At 40.4% G+C, this 20,488-nt stretch overlaps 1 protein-coding gene across 1 annotated transcript; it reads left to right on the forward strand.

Moving 5' to 3' along the window:
- Nucleotides 1-486: 486 nt before the first annotated feature.
- stard10 (StAR related lipid transfer domain containing 10) lies at nucleotides 487-19,998 on the forward strand. Its single transcript, XM_075473617.1, has 6 exons — nucleotides 487-1,274; nucleotides 11,891-12,038; nucleotides 12,164-12,267; nucleotides 16,205-16,322; nucleotides 16,928-16,980; nucleotides 18,857-19,998. Exons 1-6 carry the CDS (start codon nucleotides 1,116-1,118, stop codon nucleotides 19,061-19,063), a joined length of 789 nt encoding a protein of 262 aa, XP_075329732.1. The 5' UTR covers nucleotides 487-1,115; the 3' UTR covers nucleotides 19,064-19,998.
- Nucleotides 19,999-20,488: the final 490 nt, after the last annotated feature.

A 20,488-nucleotide genomic window follows, 5' to 3' on the forward strand; every position in this document is an offset into this window, starting at 1 on the left:
AACACACAAAGTAGGCAGCTTCTCCATCTAGCTTGTGGCGTCTCCTTTTATTAGTTGCTCACAGTGCAACTAATGGTTCCCCTGATGTTCAATAGAGAAAAAGCAGGCTGTCTGACCGGGCCTTTCCGAGACTGCAGGTGGTGCTCCTATAGCAGCTTGGATAAGGGCAACTGGACTCCTCTGTCCTGGTTCCTGAAGGGGTTTCTCCGAGTGGTGCATTGTAGGTGGTGTTCTGCAGATTCAAAACAGAAATACCCAGCAATAGTGCTGATGGCTGATTTTTCTCATATGGGTTTTAATATATGACTACATCTGAAATACATATTGTCAAGGCGGACAACTCTATTTTAATCGAAAGAGTAATTCAACTCTTTATGTAAACTTGCAGGGGTTTGAGCTTTACGATGAGCACCTAAAGGCACCACAGTGTAGCTGCGTTGCCTGCTCGTGCAGCCCGGTTTCCCCTCCTCTGTCACACCACCTCCTCCTCTTCCTCTTATTTTTTCTCACCACATCTCGTTCACCACCTGCCACACCAGCAACTCAGCTATGGAGAGACCCTCCGCAAATGATTGTAAGCTGATAGGATAAACAGTTGAGGGAGAAGGAGAGGCAGAGGGAAACACAGGAGAGGAGGAGACAGAAACGCAGTGAGAGGCGGAAACACAGAAACATATGGTTTGTCTGAAGAGCGGCTGTTTCTAAGGACTGCTGAAGCCGGACAGAAACTTGTTAAACCGCCGTTATTATCTGAAAGTCACATTTCATCCTCCCATCCCATTATTTTTGCCACTTCTTTGGCTTATTGTCGCGCGCTCACCTGTGTGAGGCTGTGCTCGAGCCTCTGTTTCAGTAGTTTGTGCAGGGTGGATTGCGGTTATTGGACCTGCTCGAACGCGCGCGCACACACACGCTCACAGAGCCATCACAAGACGCGGTGGAGCCTACAAAAGCTTCATGCAAGGACCAAATTGAATTAGACAACTTATTCCCACAGAGGAGGACGTCATTTCGGTAGGCTTTCGGCTTCCCTTCGCTTCTTCGCCGGCACGCCGCATTCCCTGACCAGGAAACTCCCCCATCTCGCCGTTCTCACGTCCTCACGGTAGCAAGCCATGTCTGGACATACTGTGACCATCCCGGACGACGGGGCGTTCGCCAGCTTCAAGGCTGAGTGTCTGTGCGAAGAGAGATGGAGCATGACCTACAGCAAGGGGGGCATCAAGGTTTGGACCCAGGGTCTGGAGGAGGGGAAGTCCATCCACAAAATTAAGGTGAGGCTACTAAACCCGACGGATATGAAGTAAGATTTTATTCTTTTTTTCTTTCAAATGTAGAAAAATGCACACTTAATCTAGTACTGGTACGGTTCACGTCAAAACACACGTAGAAAAGAAAGTCGTGAAGTCATGTGACAACAGGACAAACACAAACGGGGATGGGGAGAAATAAAACCCCACTGTACCATCCAGCTGGCAGGGTAGCCTACTGCTCTGTCTAAATTCCCATATGATCCAAACTGCTGACATGCTTTTTTGCCGCATGGCCCCTTTGTGGTTGCAGATCTCTCTCCACCAGTATACGTATATATTAAAAAACATACCGTTTATTATCCACTGTAAGCATATGAAAAGGAAAAAACAATCTTCCATTAGCATTGCTTCGTGCAACTAAGAAGACTGTAGAAAACTTTAGTAAAGTGAAGCCATTCTGTTTTGGATTTGTATTATGGTGGGACTGCGCCACGATGCACAGTAGAAAAAAAAAATCCCGTTTCTGAGGGGAAGTGAGAGCAGGTGGAAAACTCAGGAGGCAGGTTCGTTTCTCAGGAGGAGACACGTCATCCTTTGCGAGTAAAGCTATTTCCAAGTCTATGGAAAAGCAAATTGCGAGTATAATCTACCTCGTTTTCCTCTGAGGAATTGGATTTGCATACAGTTTATCAGGGGTTTAACACAAAGTTGTGAGCAAGAGTGCACACTGAAATAGTACAAGAGATTTAACTGTGTTCAAAATGATAGACTAATGGCAGTTGGATAATCAATTTGCTCAGCTAAGAATCGAAGTAGTTTATTTTGTGGTTACAGCTTATGAAAGTGAAAAACTCTGCTGTCTTCTTCTGTTTCAGTTTCTTCACCCTGCCCGAGCTATTTTTGGTTTTAAAGCTGCATTATGTTGCTTGTTTTTTTCAAACAAATAAATGTCAGTTATGTCAAAGGGCTCACCATATGGGTTCACATAGTGCTGAAGGATGCCACGTGATTTTTTTTTTTTTTTTGTATTTTGCTTTATACCCCAGTGTAAACCTTGGGTGTTTGTGGCATTGGTAGTGATGCATTTTTGTCAACCAGTCTGGGTTGAAGACAGAAGCACACAAAGTCACAGAGATAATTGGCTTCTGCAAAAAAAAATGAGAACGATGGGGTCTACGATGAAAAAGCCTTGAAATGTCCAAGTAACCAAGAAACTCAGACTTCAGAGGAAGGACTGCACTCTAAAGTTGTCTTTGATGGAAGCGTGGAACTCATCTCAAAGAATCCAAGAAAATGACCTAACTTCAACCCTTTACTGCATATCCCAACAAAGACACCGTAACATTATAAATGTAATTAGTTCTAGATTTTTATTTATTTACTATTTGAGCTTAAGACTTAAAGGAATCAGATGGTTTTCAGCTTGGTCAGCCCTGACTCTGATCACTCACAGTTGTATCCGATTTGCGACGTCTTTACACAGACAATAATTTGACTCTTACTCTTACCCCGTCATGGAGGAATTTGTTAACTGTGAGTTAAGAGGACACAGAGCAATTGGTTAATATGTGACCCGGACATGATTTTATCTTTAGAGAGTCAACAGAGCAGCATTTCTGCTAGAACACTGCACCAGTTGCCAAGATATCCTCTCTATCAAGCTTTGCAGATCAGTAACTTTATATGTATTATTCTCTATGCAACTCAAATCATGCCTTTCTTACCAAAGCCAGACAATGAGCTAGAGCTTCATTTTCAGCATATTAAACTGACCTGGACAAGCTATCATCGGTTTCTGTGTCAACCAGTTCGGAGACAAAGGAGCAGGGGCTAAATATCATGTGCAGCACAAAAAAAAAGACACACCTCTGCTGTCTCTAATGTCAGATAGAGTGGGGTGGTGTGCAATTCATTTCCACAAATTTTAGGTTGTGTAACCTCAATTGGTTTCGGAGTCTTATTTACCTGTAAGCGCTTAATAACCTGTAATCAACTTTTCCATCAGAGGACAAAAGAAAATGGGAATTCAGACTTTTAAAAACTGGGAATTGGCCAAGAAAACTACAACAATCTTTATTGTTTCTCTCACTGCCAGAAGGGGAGATGAAAGTTCTGTACTGGGGTTTGAATGAATAGATTATATTGGGTTCTGATCATTTTTTGATGACATTTTCTTTTTGAATGCTCTATTGACTGTCACGAGAACTACATCAGGGGACAGTTGTTATCAATAACACAAGGTCCATCTGGCTGAAACATCTAGAAGTTCCCAATCAGTTGTTTTTGGTAAGATAATGTGACAGACATGTGAAAGTATGCAACGACTAAACTTGTTTATCTAGTTAAGTGACTGTCATGACAGTTTGTCTGATGTTTGAATGTTTGTCTTTGGAGTCGATGAGGAGGCAGGATAGGACAATGAGTGTGCACCTTTTAGCCATAAAAAAACTGCTGCGTGCCATCCAGTATATTATATGTGCTCACAGCCATGAATTAAGCTTTATTAGTGTTTAGGGAGTTGAAGGGGAAAGTATCCTTACGGCACACTTTGGCGATGTCACGTGGTTAAATATGTTGATTATTTTTATTTTTTTCTCAAAAGGAATAGTTCATTCTATAAATCGATTGAATTTGCACACATTAAGACACAAAATCAAAGGTTAGTCAAGCAGTTGACACACTGAGCCCTCTGGAAGTGATCAAAATTGATTAAATAATGATTTGAGAAAAAAAAGAAAAGAAATCGAGTTGCACTTGTTGCTCAATTTGCTGTTGGATGCTACAATCTCCTTTGAAGGCCTTGGATGTTGGCTTGTGTCCCACATCAACTGACAGTAATCTCATTTCTTAATGTCAGTTTTGGGCAGATCAGGTTTAGGCGTGGAAGCTGCCTTCTTTTCCTGCAGCTTATATCCGGGTCTGAGGCGCGTCAGTGAGCCGTTAGGTGTTTACTCTGGTAAATTAAGTGGTGTGTGCGTGGATGGGTGTGTGTCTGTGTGCATAGGGGGTGTTATCTTCATGAGCAGAAGCTCCCCCCCGCCCCCACTCTCTTTCTCCTCTGTTTTTACCTGGGAACCAGGTTCTTTGTGTGTGTAGGGTAGTGTGAATGAGCCAATCAAGAGTGTAAACCGGTCTCATTTCTCAGGCGTGATTCTTTGGGCTATGTCCCGTGTGGACGACAGAGGTGTATCACGTCTGCTGTGTGTGTGTGTGTGTATGCAAAGAGTAGGGATGTGCTTAATCGTGCTTTTTCACATAAGACAGGTGTGTTTCCTCCCGACAGCTGCAGCCTGCAAACATTTGATATGTACACACGTTATGCGTTTGGGTGTGTCTTCTGTCCATCACTGCCTCTTTTATCTTTTTGTAAATATGACAGTAACAGGAGCTTGATATTTGCATTGTACAACATTGTTGGTCTTGACTTTTATTTCAGTCCCACACACCTAATCTTCCGCTCTGTAAATGGACATTAAATTATTGACTGGTAGTCAGTGCGTGTGTTTGTGTACATGTGTTGGGATGCTGGCAATCAGCGATGCCACAGATACAGCTCTTCTATTTATAGACCAAAGAAAAGGGTGCATCTTTGCGGATGCACGTCGAATGATTAATGAGACGGTTGAAACTTTTTGTTTGAGATTTAAACCGGCTGCGTCTTTCGGTTTTTGTCTTTCCTTTAGAAATATTACAGAAAAATGTATAACCAGATGGGTGCAAGAGAGAATGGATAATGGCAATCATCATTATCATCAGTGGGCTAATTATCCATCAACATGATCATTATGATCATTACCTCTGTCATATTCATCAATAAGAATTTCCACGTCAGGGCAGTTATCACTCTCACAAACAGACATCATTATGATATCAGTTCACAGCACATGACTTCACATACAGTGCACTATGTGTGCATGTGTGTCAATATGTAGGAGTTTTTTTGCTTACTGTATCAATTTGATCCCAACAACACACACTCGCACACGCACAAGGAGCTCGGCTGGTCAATCTTAACATTGTCTTTTTTTCTCAGTTTTATGGACAGTTTCAGTCTAATTTTTTCATTTTTTTTATTACTTTTTTTTTACATCTACATGAACTCAAGGCAAAAGATCACTCAAACATATTTGCTTTGTTACAACTATACTTGCAATATAAACAGATAATAACAAAGGAGCAGCATTTGGAAGAGTGGAAATGGGCATTATTTAATTTTTTGGTTAAGAAATACATTTTCATAAAACAAAGCACTGCTGGCTTGCATTAAATAGAAGGATATACACAAGGCACTCATAATTCTTTTTGTGCTGAGCTCAGATCTCCTTTTGCTCTCTGTTACTGTCTCGCAAATGTCTACATGTCACAGCGTTTTACTGCCACTTGGGGACTGTTCTTAGTTGTGTTAGCACTCCTGTTGGTCCTTTAGCTTTGCTCTGCTTTGGAAAAGACACGAATCAAAGTGGGCAACGGTCAGCTTTGTGGTGGGGTGAAACTAAGTGTGAAATAATAAAGATTGTCCTCTGCAGCTGCCGTTTGTGGTCTTACTCATGCTTTTTTTTGCTATTTATGGATTTTGGTGCTTCGTACTAATGTTGCTGGCTCTCCCGACACTAGCTGGTTCGCCAAGTTTGGCAGTCATCATTCAATTAGCGTGTAGCATTATCTACAGAGCTTTTTGGAGGATCTCCATATTGAAAAAAATGTCTCTCTGAAGTCTTAAAGCGATGCAGACAGATACCCGAGAGAACGACTTTTAACGCACACATTCTCAGTGAAATCTTCTAAAGTAATTCATCACGTTTATCAGAGCCATTGCAGTTTTCTTGAACTGTTGAAGTGAAATCAAATTGAAAAATGTCTTTGCAAATGAAAAGTACTGCATACATATGTGTTCACCCCCTATTCTTTTAAACCCTGCCATAAAATGCGTTGCAGTTACCTTCAGAAGTTGCATAATTAGTCAAATTAGATCTACCCGTGTGCAATCCAAGCTGCACATGATCTAAGCAGACTTGCACCCATTGTAAAAGACACCAGAGTCTTCAACACAACTGACCAAGCAGCACCATTGAAGACCAAGGAGTACTCCAAGCCTGTGGGGGACAGACTGTCTGGACAGAACAGCCGGGATGGGTTATAAAAAGAATCTCTCAGAGCACCATTAAATCTATAATTTAAAGAAGTGGAAGGAATATGACACTTCAGCTAACCTGCCAGAATTGTGTTTAATGAATAACATACATAAAAAAGTCAAGAACAAGGGAAGGAGGGAATTAACGCGAGAGGTAACAAAGAGGCCAATGGTATCCCAGAAGGATCCATTGGAATTATTTAAGCTGTACATTCAAAGATACTGCTCTCAGCAAAAAATAGAAAAACACATTTTGAGGCTTCTTGGAGACTCCCCAAACATGTGGAAGAAGGTATGTTGCTCACTTGTGACTAAATTTTAAGATTTTTATCTACATCAAGAAAGATGCTGCTTGAGGGGCAAAACCGGGCACCTCTCATCACCATTCCCTCAATAAAGTATCCTTATAGCATTATCTGCGGGGTTGTTTTTCATCAACAAGGCCTGGAAGATTGATTAGAACTAATGGAATGATCGGTGGTGCTAAATATTCTCAAGTAGAACCCGTTTCAGAAAATAGAGACTGGGATGGAGACTGACCTTTCAGCTTGACCCTAACCTTAAGAAATATTGCAAAAACACTGAATGAACACTCCATTCATTCACGGGGAAATGTGTTGGAATGGCTTTGTCAAAGCTTAGACCTCAGTCTGTTAAAAATCTGTGATATGGCTTAAAGATTAATGTACATCTGCTGAACCCAACCAGCTTGAAGGAGTTGGAGCAGTTCTGCCTTGAGAAATGGGCAAAAATCCCTGTGGTTAGATGTGCCAGATTTATAGAGACATACACAAAGAAGCCTGCAGCCGTAAGTGCTGCTTAAAAAGAGATATTTCCCACGTATTGACTTTGGGAGATAAATAGCTATACAAGCTAAAGTTTTTTTCCCTTCTTTATTTATAACTATTAGAATAAATATATTGAACTCTCAAAGCGATAGGTGTGTTGTGTTCATCACAGGATTAATAATCATGCAACTTCTCGTGGTTACTGAGATGGAAGCTGGTCTATGTGTGGAAGACATGCTTTCAAGATAATTTTGGATAGAAATGAGACTTAAAGAACATCTCACTTAACTACTTCACTGTCATTAATGTCACATTGCCACATTTTTTGATAACATTTTATTGTTTTGATTCTATATCTTGCAATTTAGCCATTTTTTAACATTGCGTTATAACTCACTTAAACAACTCACTCCAACCCTACCTTAATCATAACTACTACTTGCTTAATCCAGATCGCCATAGATGGATAGCTGCACATGAGTAAGCAAAATCTGTTGGCAGATTTAAAAAGAGGTGGAACACATTTTGTAAATTCAAGAACTTTGGAACATTGGTTATTTTCTGACATCAATTCAGCTTTTAATTTACTTTTTGTAATTCATCTGCAATCAGACCTTTAGCCTGTATATCACTTATCCTGCCTAACATTGTGTAAACAGACGCAAGGCAGCGCCTCACAACATGAGAAATATCTGCCCAAACATACACTCACAAACACTCCTGGGTTCGCCTTCTCCCATGCTGACACAGAGGGAAACCCGGCTCTGAATCACACACGCACACCCCCCTTAAGTGTTTTTTTTTTTCATGATTGTCTTCCGCAATCACGTATCAGCCCCCGTGGGAGCAAATGATGGGAGTTGACAGAACTAAAAGAACGAGGGAGGCGAGGAAGAGAGGAGCAAGAAGAGAACAAGAGTGTGTGATGAGGGGAGAAAAGGAGAGAATGAAAAGTGGGTGGATTGTGTTGGACCAGCAGGGCCAGAAGGTCATTGGGGACTCGGAGTGGGCAGACGGTGCGGTGTGGACGAACACGAAGACAAAACCACACGCATATCTTTAGTCTGTACCCTTCAGCTTCCATGTCTTTGTGAACTCTATTTTACCCGCCTTTCTCTTTCCCCGTCTCTGTGCTTCATCTGTGCTGTTTACTGAATTAGTACGTAATAGAATTATGAACATGTGTACTCAGCTGGCTGTATGTCTTCATTCTCTACTAAATGTCTTTTGCCCCCTGCAGCTCTCCTCTTTCGCCTTTTCATTTGGTTTTCCTCCTACTGTTTCAGTTTGCCTGTGGATACAACGCATCCATTTTTCTCACTAGGCTTTTCTGACTTGCTGAACAAGTCATTTGCCAATCCATCCAGACACACACAAAGCCAGCTATCAAATATGAGAACTTACTGGTACACATACGGTAGCCTATTGAAGATAAAAAACGTTTAACATTTCCTCTGTCTGCCTCTTGAATAAAATCCATGGCTTTGGAATGTACACTTTTCTTTCAAAATACTATCATACTGTGTACTCTGTTTTTGGTAGCTCCATACAGGGAGTCAGAGATTAAGCTGTAATCTTGTAACAAGTGCATAGTTGTAATTAATTTCTGAACTATTACATGGAATGAACTCCGTGTTTCACAGACTTTAATCTTAACAGTCACAGTATCATCTCTGGGTACTCACAGAATACTTGTACGTGTTTCGGCTATTGTCTTCAGTCAGTGGCATTGCGTAAGCTTAAACAGAGTAATATCAGGTGACGACAATCACTAATCTCATTTAAACAAACAGTGAGCTGACTGTCTAACTTATCCTCTGGGCCGCCTATGTTCTGTTTTTTAATCACAGATCTGGAGATGTGTGAGCAAGTTTTTATGCTTCAAAGTTCAAATGGACACATTGTTTTTCTCACTCCAATTGGTCTGCTTGCTTTGTGACAGTGAGGCAGCAGTAGATGTAACCCAAGATTTTGTAAGTGTTAACGTTAAACCTGATCATTTCATCCATTCACCCATCCACAGTCTATACCCGCTTAATCTAACCTTAATCCAATTTAGGGTCACGGGGGGGGTGGCTATCCAAGCTGTCATTGGGCGAGAGGCGGGGTACACCTTGGACACGTTGCCAGTCCATCACAGGGCCACACAGAGACGAACGAGACCAACAACAATGCACGCTTTCACTCCTGAGGACAATTTAGTGACACCAATTAACCTAGCATGCATGTTTTTGGACAGTGGGAGGAAGCCGGAAAGATTTGATTGGTAAATTAACCAAAAGTTTAATGAACTAACCAGGATATAATCATTGTATTAATAAGGGAAAAAAAGTTAGATTAACTTACTAATAAAATGAAAAGATATCTGTAATCAGTTCAAATAAGTAATTGTTACTTGGAGCCCCAATTTATTATAATCATTTACTTTTGGTTTCACTTGTGTTAGTTATCATTAAAGATTTATTTGGCTTGTACGTGAGGCGGCGTCTGGCTCACTATCTGTACTTTACTCAAGTCCCTTTTATTATTGCTCAAGTGACTGAGCCAACTGATACCCCAGAGTGTTTAACTGGATATTGTCACATTTCTATCCAGCCAGCCTCATGCTTGAGAGCCAGAAATTAGCTCCCTTATGTTCTGGATTAGTGTAGTAATGAGGTTAAACGTCCAACATTGACCCATCTGCACCTCTGAAACCTTTTAATTCAATCTCTTCTATCTTTTTCTGTATTTATTTACCTGTTTTCTGTACTAATTGCACAGTTCCCTGTTTCATTTTGTGTTTGTCTCAGTCTTTTGTTTATGCCCGAGTCTAAGGGCTTTATAGTTGATTTAAACAGCAGTGGGTGGCTCAGTGGCAACAAAAGTGCATAGCTTCCACGTGTTCCACAGTTCTCTCTGCAATAGACTCTTAACTCCAAACAAATAAATGAGAAAAAGTTCATGATATTATTGTTTGAAATTAGTATTTTGTAGTGACTTATTATAAAGATCAGTCAGTTAAACTTGAATGACCATGCCTGACTTCTCAAGGGCCACCACTGAACCGAAACTGTCATCTCTCAAACTCTTTCTTTGTTTAAAACTGAGATCATGAACGTAATGAATTTTACACCTGGAAAGTAGCCCCGCCTCAACATTGTCACCACGAGCATCTTAGCATTTTAGATGACAGAAATGCAACCCTTTTTCCGAAATCTAGCGTTTGGAACGCCGTGTGAAATCTGACCTAAAACACAGTGAAAAAACACAAATGAAAAAAATATTTAAAGTGCACGTTTAACTGAAAACTGTGGCAAAGTTAAAAAAAAGATGTCATCCTGATGCGTCAAATGTTGTTCTGAAACCTGGATACTGTGTCTTAATTAACACTAAAGGTGCCCTCCCAGGTGTATAAGTTATCCACGTCAGTAAAACACCCGCATCATGGATGCTGTCTTTTTTTACTTTGCTTCCATATATTTGTAAACGCACAGTAGAATTTCTCAGTTTCAACATATGATACCGGTATGCCATCTTTGGAATATTTTTAAATGGCTTTCGGGTTTAAAAGAGCTGAAATCATTGCACCGCGTACTTATTTGCATGTTGAGCAGCGTGCAACTCTTTGGGAAATAGGGGGGAAAAGTGAAGGATTTTATTGAACCATTTCTAAGGGCAGGAATTTATAAGATTTCAAATTTGAAATGCTCAGAGCACATTTTATAATGTTCAACCAAAGGTGAGCTCATCCTATATTTCTCTCTTCACTATAGACTGAAAGGGGACCTCAACAGCGTCACAGCTAAATGTGAAGTCAGCGATAATTTTCTCAAATGAATCCCTCAGGGAACAAGGCAGTTAAGATTAAGCTTTAAAACTGATTTGCATTGGGATTTAAAATCTATCGTCTACCATCCTTCATAATGCAGTCTTTGTTGTACTTAATATTTTCTATTGTTCACTTTACTCTCCCCTCTTTCGCGCTGTTGTTATTATTAAGATTTATTCCCCCTGACAGTTGTAGCTGTAGTAACACCGACACTCCTGGGTTTCAGGCCTCACTTTGCCTGGGGTGTCGTGGCTCTGGTAATAAACTGTACCACACCTACATGAAGACACAAATAAAGTGTATGTGGTGAGGATGGATAAATGGTAATCTACCCTTAGATTTTGCTGACTCGGTTTCATTGCATCTAGGTTGCAGCATAAAACATGCACATCTCAGTGAAAAAGATTAGTCCAAAAATCGTTGTTCCAAGCAGCAAGTGAGGTGTGGAGGTGGATATCCAAAAAAGGAGCTTTCCGCCCCCCTGCAAAAGATTGGCTTTTGCAGATGATTTGATGAGTGTCAGCCTCACTCTGTCTTGTAATGTTGTTGTTTTCTGTTCAAGAGCTCGGGTCTAGTTATGACTCATCTATGGTCAGTGGCCTTTTCCTCTTAATGCTTTGCTTGTCACTTTTTCACACAAACACACACAGAAACGTATCACCCCTTTCTTTCCACTCTCTGGGACTGATGCTCTTCAAACATCTGAAGTCTAAATATTTCCTTGTCAGAAGCCAAGCCTGTCTGTGTATGTGAGTTTCTGTATAGGAACCCTCAACAGCAGATCTTGTTACTTATTTAACATCAGATTAACTGTGATGTATGCTTTAAATAAACTGTGTTTTTAGCTCTATGTTTTCTTGTTTTACCTAAAATTCTAACACCTGGTTTCTCTGTCTTTTTCTCTCAGTGTTGTATGATTTGTATGGACGTGTCAGCTGAGACGATGTACGACGTTCTCCATGACATTGAATACAGACGGAAGTGGGACTCAAACGTCATCGAGACCTTTGATATTGGGAAACTTACTGTCAATGCAGATGTCGGTTACTATTCATGTATGTTACACACTCTGATATAGACACATCTTGTTGATGCGACCATTTGGATTTGGGGTTGTGAGGCAAACTAGACACTCAATGTGTCCGCTGGAGTTTAATTGTTTTATTTATTTATTTTTAAGGGAAGTGTCCAAAACCTCTCCGGAACCGTGATGTCATCACACTTCGCTCCTGGCTGCCAATAGGGAAGGATTACATCATCATGAACTACTCGGTTAAACATGTAGTGAGTATACACACACAAACACAGGGTGCACATATGATCTGATCCTGCACATTCATCCCCTTTATAACCTCTAGTTGTTATCAAAGGTGCACAGGAATGCAAATGCAGCACTGTGAAACATGCACATTGGTCCAGTTTAGAAAGGGCATTGTAGTGTATGAATTTTTTCATAGAAAAGCGGCAGCACAAAGCTCTTACAGGTCATTTAAAATTCCACTCATCTTATACAGAAGCATTGCACGCAGGAAGGAAAGACAGTTTGGCACCATACCACAGAGACAGCCCTATCCTCCCCTTGCTGCTTGGATGTGATATAATCATACAGTAGATGTATTGTGTGCAAGCACCGCTTCAGTTTAGCTGTGAGGTCATTAATTGGATTCAGATGAACGTTGTCCATTTTTTACTTTGGCTTCAAATCCTGCTTTCTAAGAACTTAAATGAAGTAAATGAACAAGGTGACTCGAAGGACCGGAGACCATGTGAGAGACAGTTCATAATCATACCTCTCTGATACCTCTCTTTTCTTTAGCTGTCAATATGTCTGTTTTTCTTGTCTGGAATTAGAAAGCGAGTACAAGAACTGTTTCATGTAAAAGCTTGTACTCATCACCTGTCACACGAGCTACAACAACCAAATTATTATTGTCGGTGCTGGTTAAAGTAGAACTTTGCAACCTTGAGAAAAAGGTGAACTTAGGAAAAGTTGAGCAAATAGAAGGAATGCGCATAATGTAATCAGACATGTGACTACACTCGGGTCACGCCCACCGATTGATGAAAAGACAGATGGCTGCAGACTGTTTGGCTGGAAAACAAGTCCAAAATAGTGAAGAGCTGTTGCGTGATTGACTGTCTCAACAGATTCAGGAAGGTGACTGTTTTATTTTCAAGGACTTAATAAAGATAGACAGAAGAGAGCCAAATGTGTTCTTGCACACATTTGGCTTTCCAGGCTTGGAAACGTGGATTTGCTGTGGAAACCTTGTTTGGTTTGTTTGATTGTTATTGTGTTTTGGGTCCATGTAGCTGCACAGTTTTTGCATTTGATGGAAAACATGTGTGTCACAGTGTTCTAATTGGTTAAAAATTGCATTCTGCACATGAAATTTGTGCATAAAATGAATGTTATAAATCGAGTTTGTTGGGTAACAAAAATTCAAACATTAACTTAAAAAAAGGTTGAAACTGACTACGTTGTATAAAAACGAGTACACCCAGAATGTCATCTGATGTCTTTGCCTCCTTAATTTTGCTGACAAATTCCACTGTGAAGTGCAACCAGGCATCCAGACTTTTATTTGCTTTCAGCTTTAGTTTTTTTTGTGAATTTTCACATTGACTGGTCTCTTAATGTGAGTTGAAACCAGTCAGATTTTAATGCCAGTGATCCCCAAGTTCTTTGGCACGTCACCAAGATCCCTGGAGGTACCAACAACTTTAAATATAGATGGTATTCACTTATTCTCGTGACCTTAAGCCACCTTTACTGTTTTTCCTCAGGGGGAAAGTATAGAAGGAAAAATGACGAAGGTGTACACTCTGTTAAAGTAACAGGTCCCTCCCGCTCTGCTTTGCCCGTGCCCACAGAGGAGGTTGCGATGTATGTGCTGCCTAGTAACCACGGCAACTGTAGAGGTGGCGGTGATTGGCTCTCACTGGTTGTTTTCACTCAGGCATGTTGGATTTAGACAAATTGCACCAGAACCTGTACGAGGAGCCAGGGGAACCAGATTTTCTCTTATTTTTCCCTCACGTGAGATCAAGGTGCCAATTTCTGCCACCATTAAAAAAAATAATAATAATAATAGTTTGTATTCAATTTACAAACTTCTGGCAACATTTTCTACTTATTTTATTTATTTGATTGTCAGGTTGGAAAATATTTTCAGAAAGTAGATGGTACGTTGTTTTCTCAATCTCCTTTTTCTTCAAATGAAAGGATATTTTGTTTCGTATCATGTTAGACATAGAAATGAATCCTTCCAATCCCCCCTGGAAAACTCATAAACTGGATTTCTGACAAATGAAACTATCTTAGCTTCACCTCTCTCTCTGTCAGTCCTCTTCCTTTTATTTGAAGTGACTTCTGTCCCATTCTCCCTTTTCTCTCCTCTTCACTCTGTCTCAATTTTGCTCACTTATGTAATGTTTACAGAAGGATAAGGCCTCTCATGTGACTCTTAGCTTTTGACTTCCGCCTCACCTTCCGCATTGCTGCATCAATTTGTGGTTGCAAATGTAACAAACTCTGTGTGTGTTCATGTTTGCATTTCACGTGTGTGACTGAGTGCGATTAAGAAAGGCCAACATTGCTAATCAGTAGAACTTGAAGGTTTGTATTGTTGGGTTCAGCTTAAGGTAATCCTCCTGATTTATTCTTAATCTTTGCCATGATTTATATCTTTAGGATATACCACCCATCTGTTGTAGTAGCTGTAGCTAGATTTTCTGCACAGTGAGCCTCTGTCCAGATTGTTGCTTTATTAGTTAATCCATTGAATGTTTTTTTTTTCCCCTCTTACAAAGGCAGCATGGCTCCACGGTTAGCAGGATCAATTTGGACCAGGCTGGAATGTCTCAGAAGCTACTTGATGGATTCTAATTGTGTGGATGTTATTGTGCATACTGTAAAAATCCATAATGATTAAGGACTTTTTTTCCCCTTAAACTCTACGTCTATCCCCATCATTAGGATAAAATGTTAATTTGTCAAATAGTTTAGGGATATTTATTCAAAAATAACAACCAAATACCTACCCAACAACCTCTGCTGAACTTTGTTTGCTGAGTGTTTGTCAGTATTTGAATATACAGAACATAAGCGGGATCTTTGGCACGGGTGGGAAAAAAAAATACAAAACAAAAGTTTTGAGAATGTTGTCATGAAACCAGTTGATCAAGTGCTCGAGTCAAGATGTTTGATGGTGGGTGTGTTGAGAGATGCTTTAAATGTCATCTAATCCCTTAAAGCAGGGAGCTCAAACTCGAGGGCCACTATCCTCCAGGTTTTAGATGTTTACCTGCTCCAACACACCTGATCCAAACTGATGCCTCATTAGCTGGTTTGTGAAGAATTGAACAATCTTTTGAAGAGATCCATTTAATCTGAGGCGGGTGTGTTGAAGCAGGGAAACATCTAAAACCTGCATGACAGCGCCCCTCGAGGGCCGGCGTGTAAGCACCCAGCCTTAAAGAATGCATTAGCCCAGAACATGATGATGCTGTATCTGATTTCCCAGAAACCTGCAGATGATTCGTGAAAGCTGTAATGGTGCTGACAGCAGAAATTCCTACTATGTAAACTATTAGTAAAGAAACACAGTCAGTGAAGTCAAATGGCTCACAAAAGATAAAGCGGCTATGTGAAGTTCTCCTCTGATAACAGTTCTAAGCTCACTGCTGCTCTGTGCTGCTTTAGTGCTCCGCAGCGTGTCTGTCCCAATTAATACAGGCCAACCAGTACAATGCTGTATTTCCATGAAAGATACTCTAAGAAATTTAACTGTTAAATGTTTTGAGCTCACAATGAGCTCAAAACATTGGGCTACAGTGCATGTGGCATTTAATGCTGGGTTATATGTCGTGTAACATAGACTTTATTTGAATAAAAAGTACGACTGTTAAAAACTGCAGCAGCCTAAAGACAGAAAACAGAGGAGGACGATCAAGTGCCTACTCTGCAAATGTTTAGACCATTTGATGAACTGTTATATTAAGCCAGTTTATGTATATGAGGCTGATAATCAAAAAAAAAAAGATGGTTTTCTGTTGGTGGGTGCGTTTATGTTTGGTGTCAGTCATTAGTCAAAGTTAACTTTTGTAGAAATGTACAAAATATATCTATGTTAATGATAACCTAGGTAACTTCAGTCCATAACAGCTTTGGTGCTTTTTTATCTTGCTAATTTATACTTTTCGGGATGTGTCTCCACAGAAATACCCTCCTAAAAAGGACATGGTGCGAGCTGTTTCCATTCAGACTGGCTACTTAATCCAGGGCCAGGGACCTAATCACTGCATCCTCACGTACATGGCCCAGGTAGATCCACGAGGTAAATGACACACACACACACACACACACACACACACACACACACACACACACACACACACACGCACATGCACATGCACAGAGGCAAATCAACACACAAGCTCAAAGGGTGCATGCACTCGTACATAAAAAGGACAGAAACTCATCACTTCACTCATCCAGGTGCTTAGCACATGCTCTATGCTCTATAAATTATTCATTCCTCTGCCTTTATGTCAAAATGAGTCGTCATAGTAACCATATGAAAGATGGTCTATTTCACCTCTTAATGTAGCCATGTCCCTCTTTGGTCTTCATTCCCTTCCTCATTTTCTATTTATGTTTTCTCCCTTTAATTCACCTCTTCTCTGTTGCTCTCTTGCATTCAAGTGTTAATTGTGTAAATCTCTGTAATTACCTGCTTGTAATGTTTGCGTGTGTTTGGATGCAGTGAGTAGTAAGTTACTGAGCTCCTCTTTGATGCTGTTGAAGTGGAGCGTGATAACACAGACTTAAAATCCCTCTTTTACACACCTTTCCCACCCTCATCTTCCTCCTCCACTTTGATTCTCTGCCACTCTCGCGCTTTTATCCGTCTTACTCTGCTCGTTCTGTCTCCCTTTACAGGTTCATTACCCAAGTGGGTTGTCAACAAATCGTCCCACTTCCTGGCTCCTCGCGTAAGTCATGCACATATTAAAATGGATCCTTTGAGTCCAGAGACGCTGTGCATTAAGGTTACACAAACACACACACAGCACAGTGCCCGTTACAATGAGAAACATGCATACCTTGCACACGTAAAAAAAAGTGCTTCCACTCATTTTTAGAAGCATCATGTTTACTGTAATTGTTTGTCTGTTTGAGAGTGTGTGTTTGCTGAAATGGGGCCAAGACTCCCTCGAGAGCAGCCTGGGATGGATGTGTCCCATGATGATAGTGTCAGTAAGGGGAGAAGCTTTGAGAGATGTACAGAAAATACATCTCTCAAAGACAGAAAGTAAAAAAAATAAAAATAAAAATAAAAAAAATCATCTTTGAATTTCCAAGATACAGTTAGATTTTTTGCTGTATTGTTAGAATTATGACATTTTGTGCAAGGCTGACTGCTCCCTCGCTGTGTCGGGTGTGCATAATATGTACATCACTGTAATGCTGTGCATGTGTACTCACCCACAGCTTCTGAGCGTGCAATATTTTTCATTGTAAAAACCATGAATGTACAGTTTTGTTTAACTCACGGTGGATTTGATTAAAAAGTAAACCAAAGAGTTGGAACAGTTGAAACCAAAGCGCAGTCACTAAAGCGCAGTCACTTTACTTTTTAACCCTCATTCGAGGAGTGTGAGAAAAGCAACCAAAAGCAGACATGTCATTATGTCAGCATACCCACCCAATTGTATCTCAAATAGGGATCCTGCTTTATAGGTCTCCTCATATTGCCACAAATTCCCACTTTGATAACATGCAATCACCCAAATAAAAAAGGAAGTCCTCATAATGCGATTTAGTTTTACACACTGTGACATTTTGCCTACATAATGAAACTACTCTTGAAGGTTTGTTGTTGTTGATGTGAGGTCAGCATGAGATCAGAAATAATTTTGCTTTCCTCAAAAGAAAGACTAGAGGGATCTAATTTGCCAAATTTAATTCTAAAAACTCAAATTTGTTGCATTAGATTGGCTGCATGTGTAATTTCTGCTCTAATTGAACATTCAACTTTTCAAAATAGTGACCATAATTAACGGAGAGATTCCCCATAATCCACCTTTTTTTTTTTTTTTTTTTTTTTTTTTTACCTAGAGCAAATTTAACAAATAAAAAACTTGACCTTACAGTAAAGGGATGAAAGATAAAAAAAAACAACCCAAATGAATGCAACTTTTAGGTTGCTGTCAACAAATGTTGACTTTGTGGAATTACTTTAACATTAATTCCTTGCACAGCAAGTTTCTGTGGCTGACACTTTGTGAATGGTGTGAGAAGTGCTTATCACGTAGCCAGTGTGTACTCCGCAATCCTAACATGTGAGCCAAAAAATCATGATATTCTGCACACTCGGTCTCACAACCCATGCGGCTTTTGTGGAGCCAGCCTAAGGGTATTTTTCGATAATAAATGCATATATGTAGACGCTCTTTAAAGTGTTATGAAGAACATCTGAAGGTACCTGATTATTTGGCTCTGATATTTGAAAAACACTAGGATTTCTCTGTTCTTGTGGTTCGACACACAGTCACCTGGCGTCTCACTTGGCTTCTCTACCCACGTTTCATCCCTGTAAATATCTGCATCTCTCACACCATTCCTTCTGCCTCCCTTTGTCTTCTCACTCATCCATCTTCTGCAAAGCTATTTTGGTCCACAGTATTGTTATTTTTCATTCCAGCCCAGTCTGCGTTAGCTGAAGAAAGAATATAGGCAAAGTTTTCCAGCACACTCCCATAATTTCTCTCTTGCTTGCTGAATTTGCTGGTTCTAAACACGGATCTCTGTAACATCAACCATACGTGTCATTGTCCTATTGTCGTTTGCCTCATGTACCCTTTCTAGGTGATGAAGAAGATCAACAAAGCCTGTTTGAAGTACTCGGAGTGGAAGCAGAGACACAACCCTGGCTTCAAGCCCTGGCTCTACCCAGAACAGACTGCATTACCCAGCATCCCACTCTCAGAGCTGAGCATTCAGCATGCAGAGAGCCTGGAGAATATTGATGAGAGCTCTTTGGCTGAAACCCATGAGAGGGAAGACAGCGACTAACACAAACACATCCACTTGCACGGTCATGTTCATACAAACAGCAATGCAGGGATTCATAAATGCCTGATAAACATCCATGATTCCATGTATGTATATGTGATTCTGTTTGTAAGTGTGTGTGCGTGTATATGCATACATGATTGCATCAGTGTTGTTCATGAAATGCAAAAGCAAGCGTACTGTTGGGGACATGTTTGTAAGCATCGATGCACAAAGACAAACAACATACTTTTACCGACTTGGTCACATATCACATATGTATTGTATGAATACATACACCTGCAACAAAGATACACAAATGCCCTCAAACACTGATAAGGGACTCCAATTACATATATAAGTCAACAAACTAATATTTGTTTAATCAGAAAAGTAACTGTAAATGTGTTTTTGTTTTTTATTCCAAGGGATATCAATGTTTTCTGATTGGGACCTATGCAGTTTAACGTAGCAAAATATGTTTTATGGTATATTTTAGAGAATAACGGTAAAATGTTTACAACTTAATCTGACACATTTTTGCTGTCAATCAAAACATGACCAATGAACGTCAAAAATCATAATTTTTTCTTTTAGCTACTTTTGGCCACTCGTCTGACATCTCAGTGCAGCCCCAGGCGGTTTACGTACAGACGCACCGTACTGCACCATCCCTCTGCCTGTGTTGTTTCTTGTGTCCCTTGTTATGTGTCTCCTTCACATTTTGTAAGCACATAATAAATATGCAGGTGTGCAGAAGGCAGCTGGAACCCCCAACTCAACATTCATCCTATTCTCCCCCATACACACACACACACACACACACACACACACATAAACACCCACGCATGCAGATTCACACATACGTACTGTCTCCTTCTCTGTTTGAGAGATGTATGAATGTATGTAGACTTTAAAAATTAAATGCCGATTCCTACAAAGGTTTTCAAATTTCACTGGTGATCTGAGTCTTTATTTCTGCATGTGTGTGTCTTACCTGTGTCACTGCCTTTGCTTGGGTTGGTGCTCACAGTTTTGCTTGGTTGTGTCTACGCTTAACTCGGTTTCAGGAGTCATTGACCGGATAAGCTGCCTGATGAGCTCTCATTCACGTTTTCGTTCAGTGACACAAAACTACTGGTTTTAAAATTTTACTGCCGTGATTAGAACAGGAGAACACCATGACATGCGGCTGCTCCCATGAACTGTTTTTTTTTTCCCTCCCCGGGAAAAGTGTGTGTGTGTGCATTTGACTGCATGCATCCATGCATTTGCAGCATATGAGTGCGCAGTGGCCTAGATCAGTATTAGGAATCCCCCAATCTGTTGGCATGGCAACTCTGAGATCGACTCAGCACCAGAGGGACACAAAATGATGAGAGCATGTCACAGAGGAAGTTACTTATTGCGGGGTGTCTGATATACTTCCCTTTGCTAGCTTAAACG

The sequence above is a fragment of the Odontesthes bonariensis genome, chromosome 9 (genome assembly GCF_027942865.1).
Source record: "Odontesthes bonariensis isolate fOdoBon6 chromosome 9, fOdoBon6.hap1, whole genome shotgun sequence".
NCBI lineage: Eukaryota > Metazoa > Chordata > Actinopteri > Atheriniformes > Atherinopsidae > Odontesthes > Odontesthes bonariensis.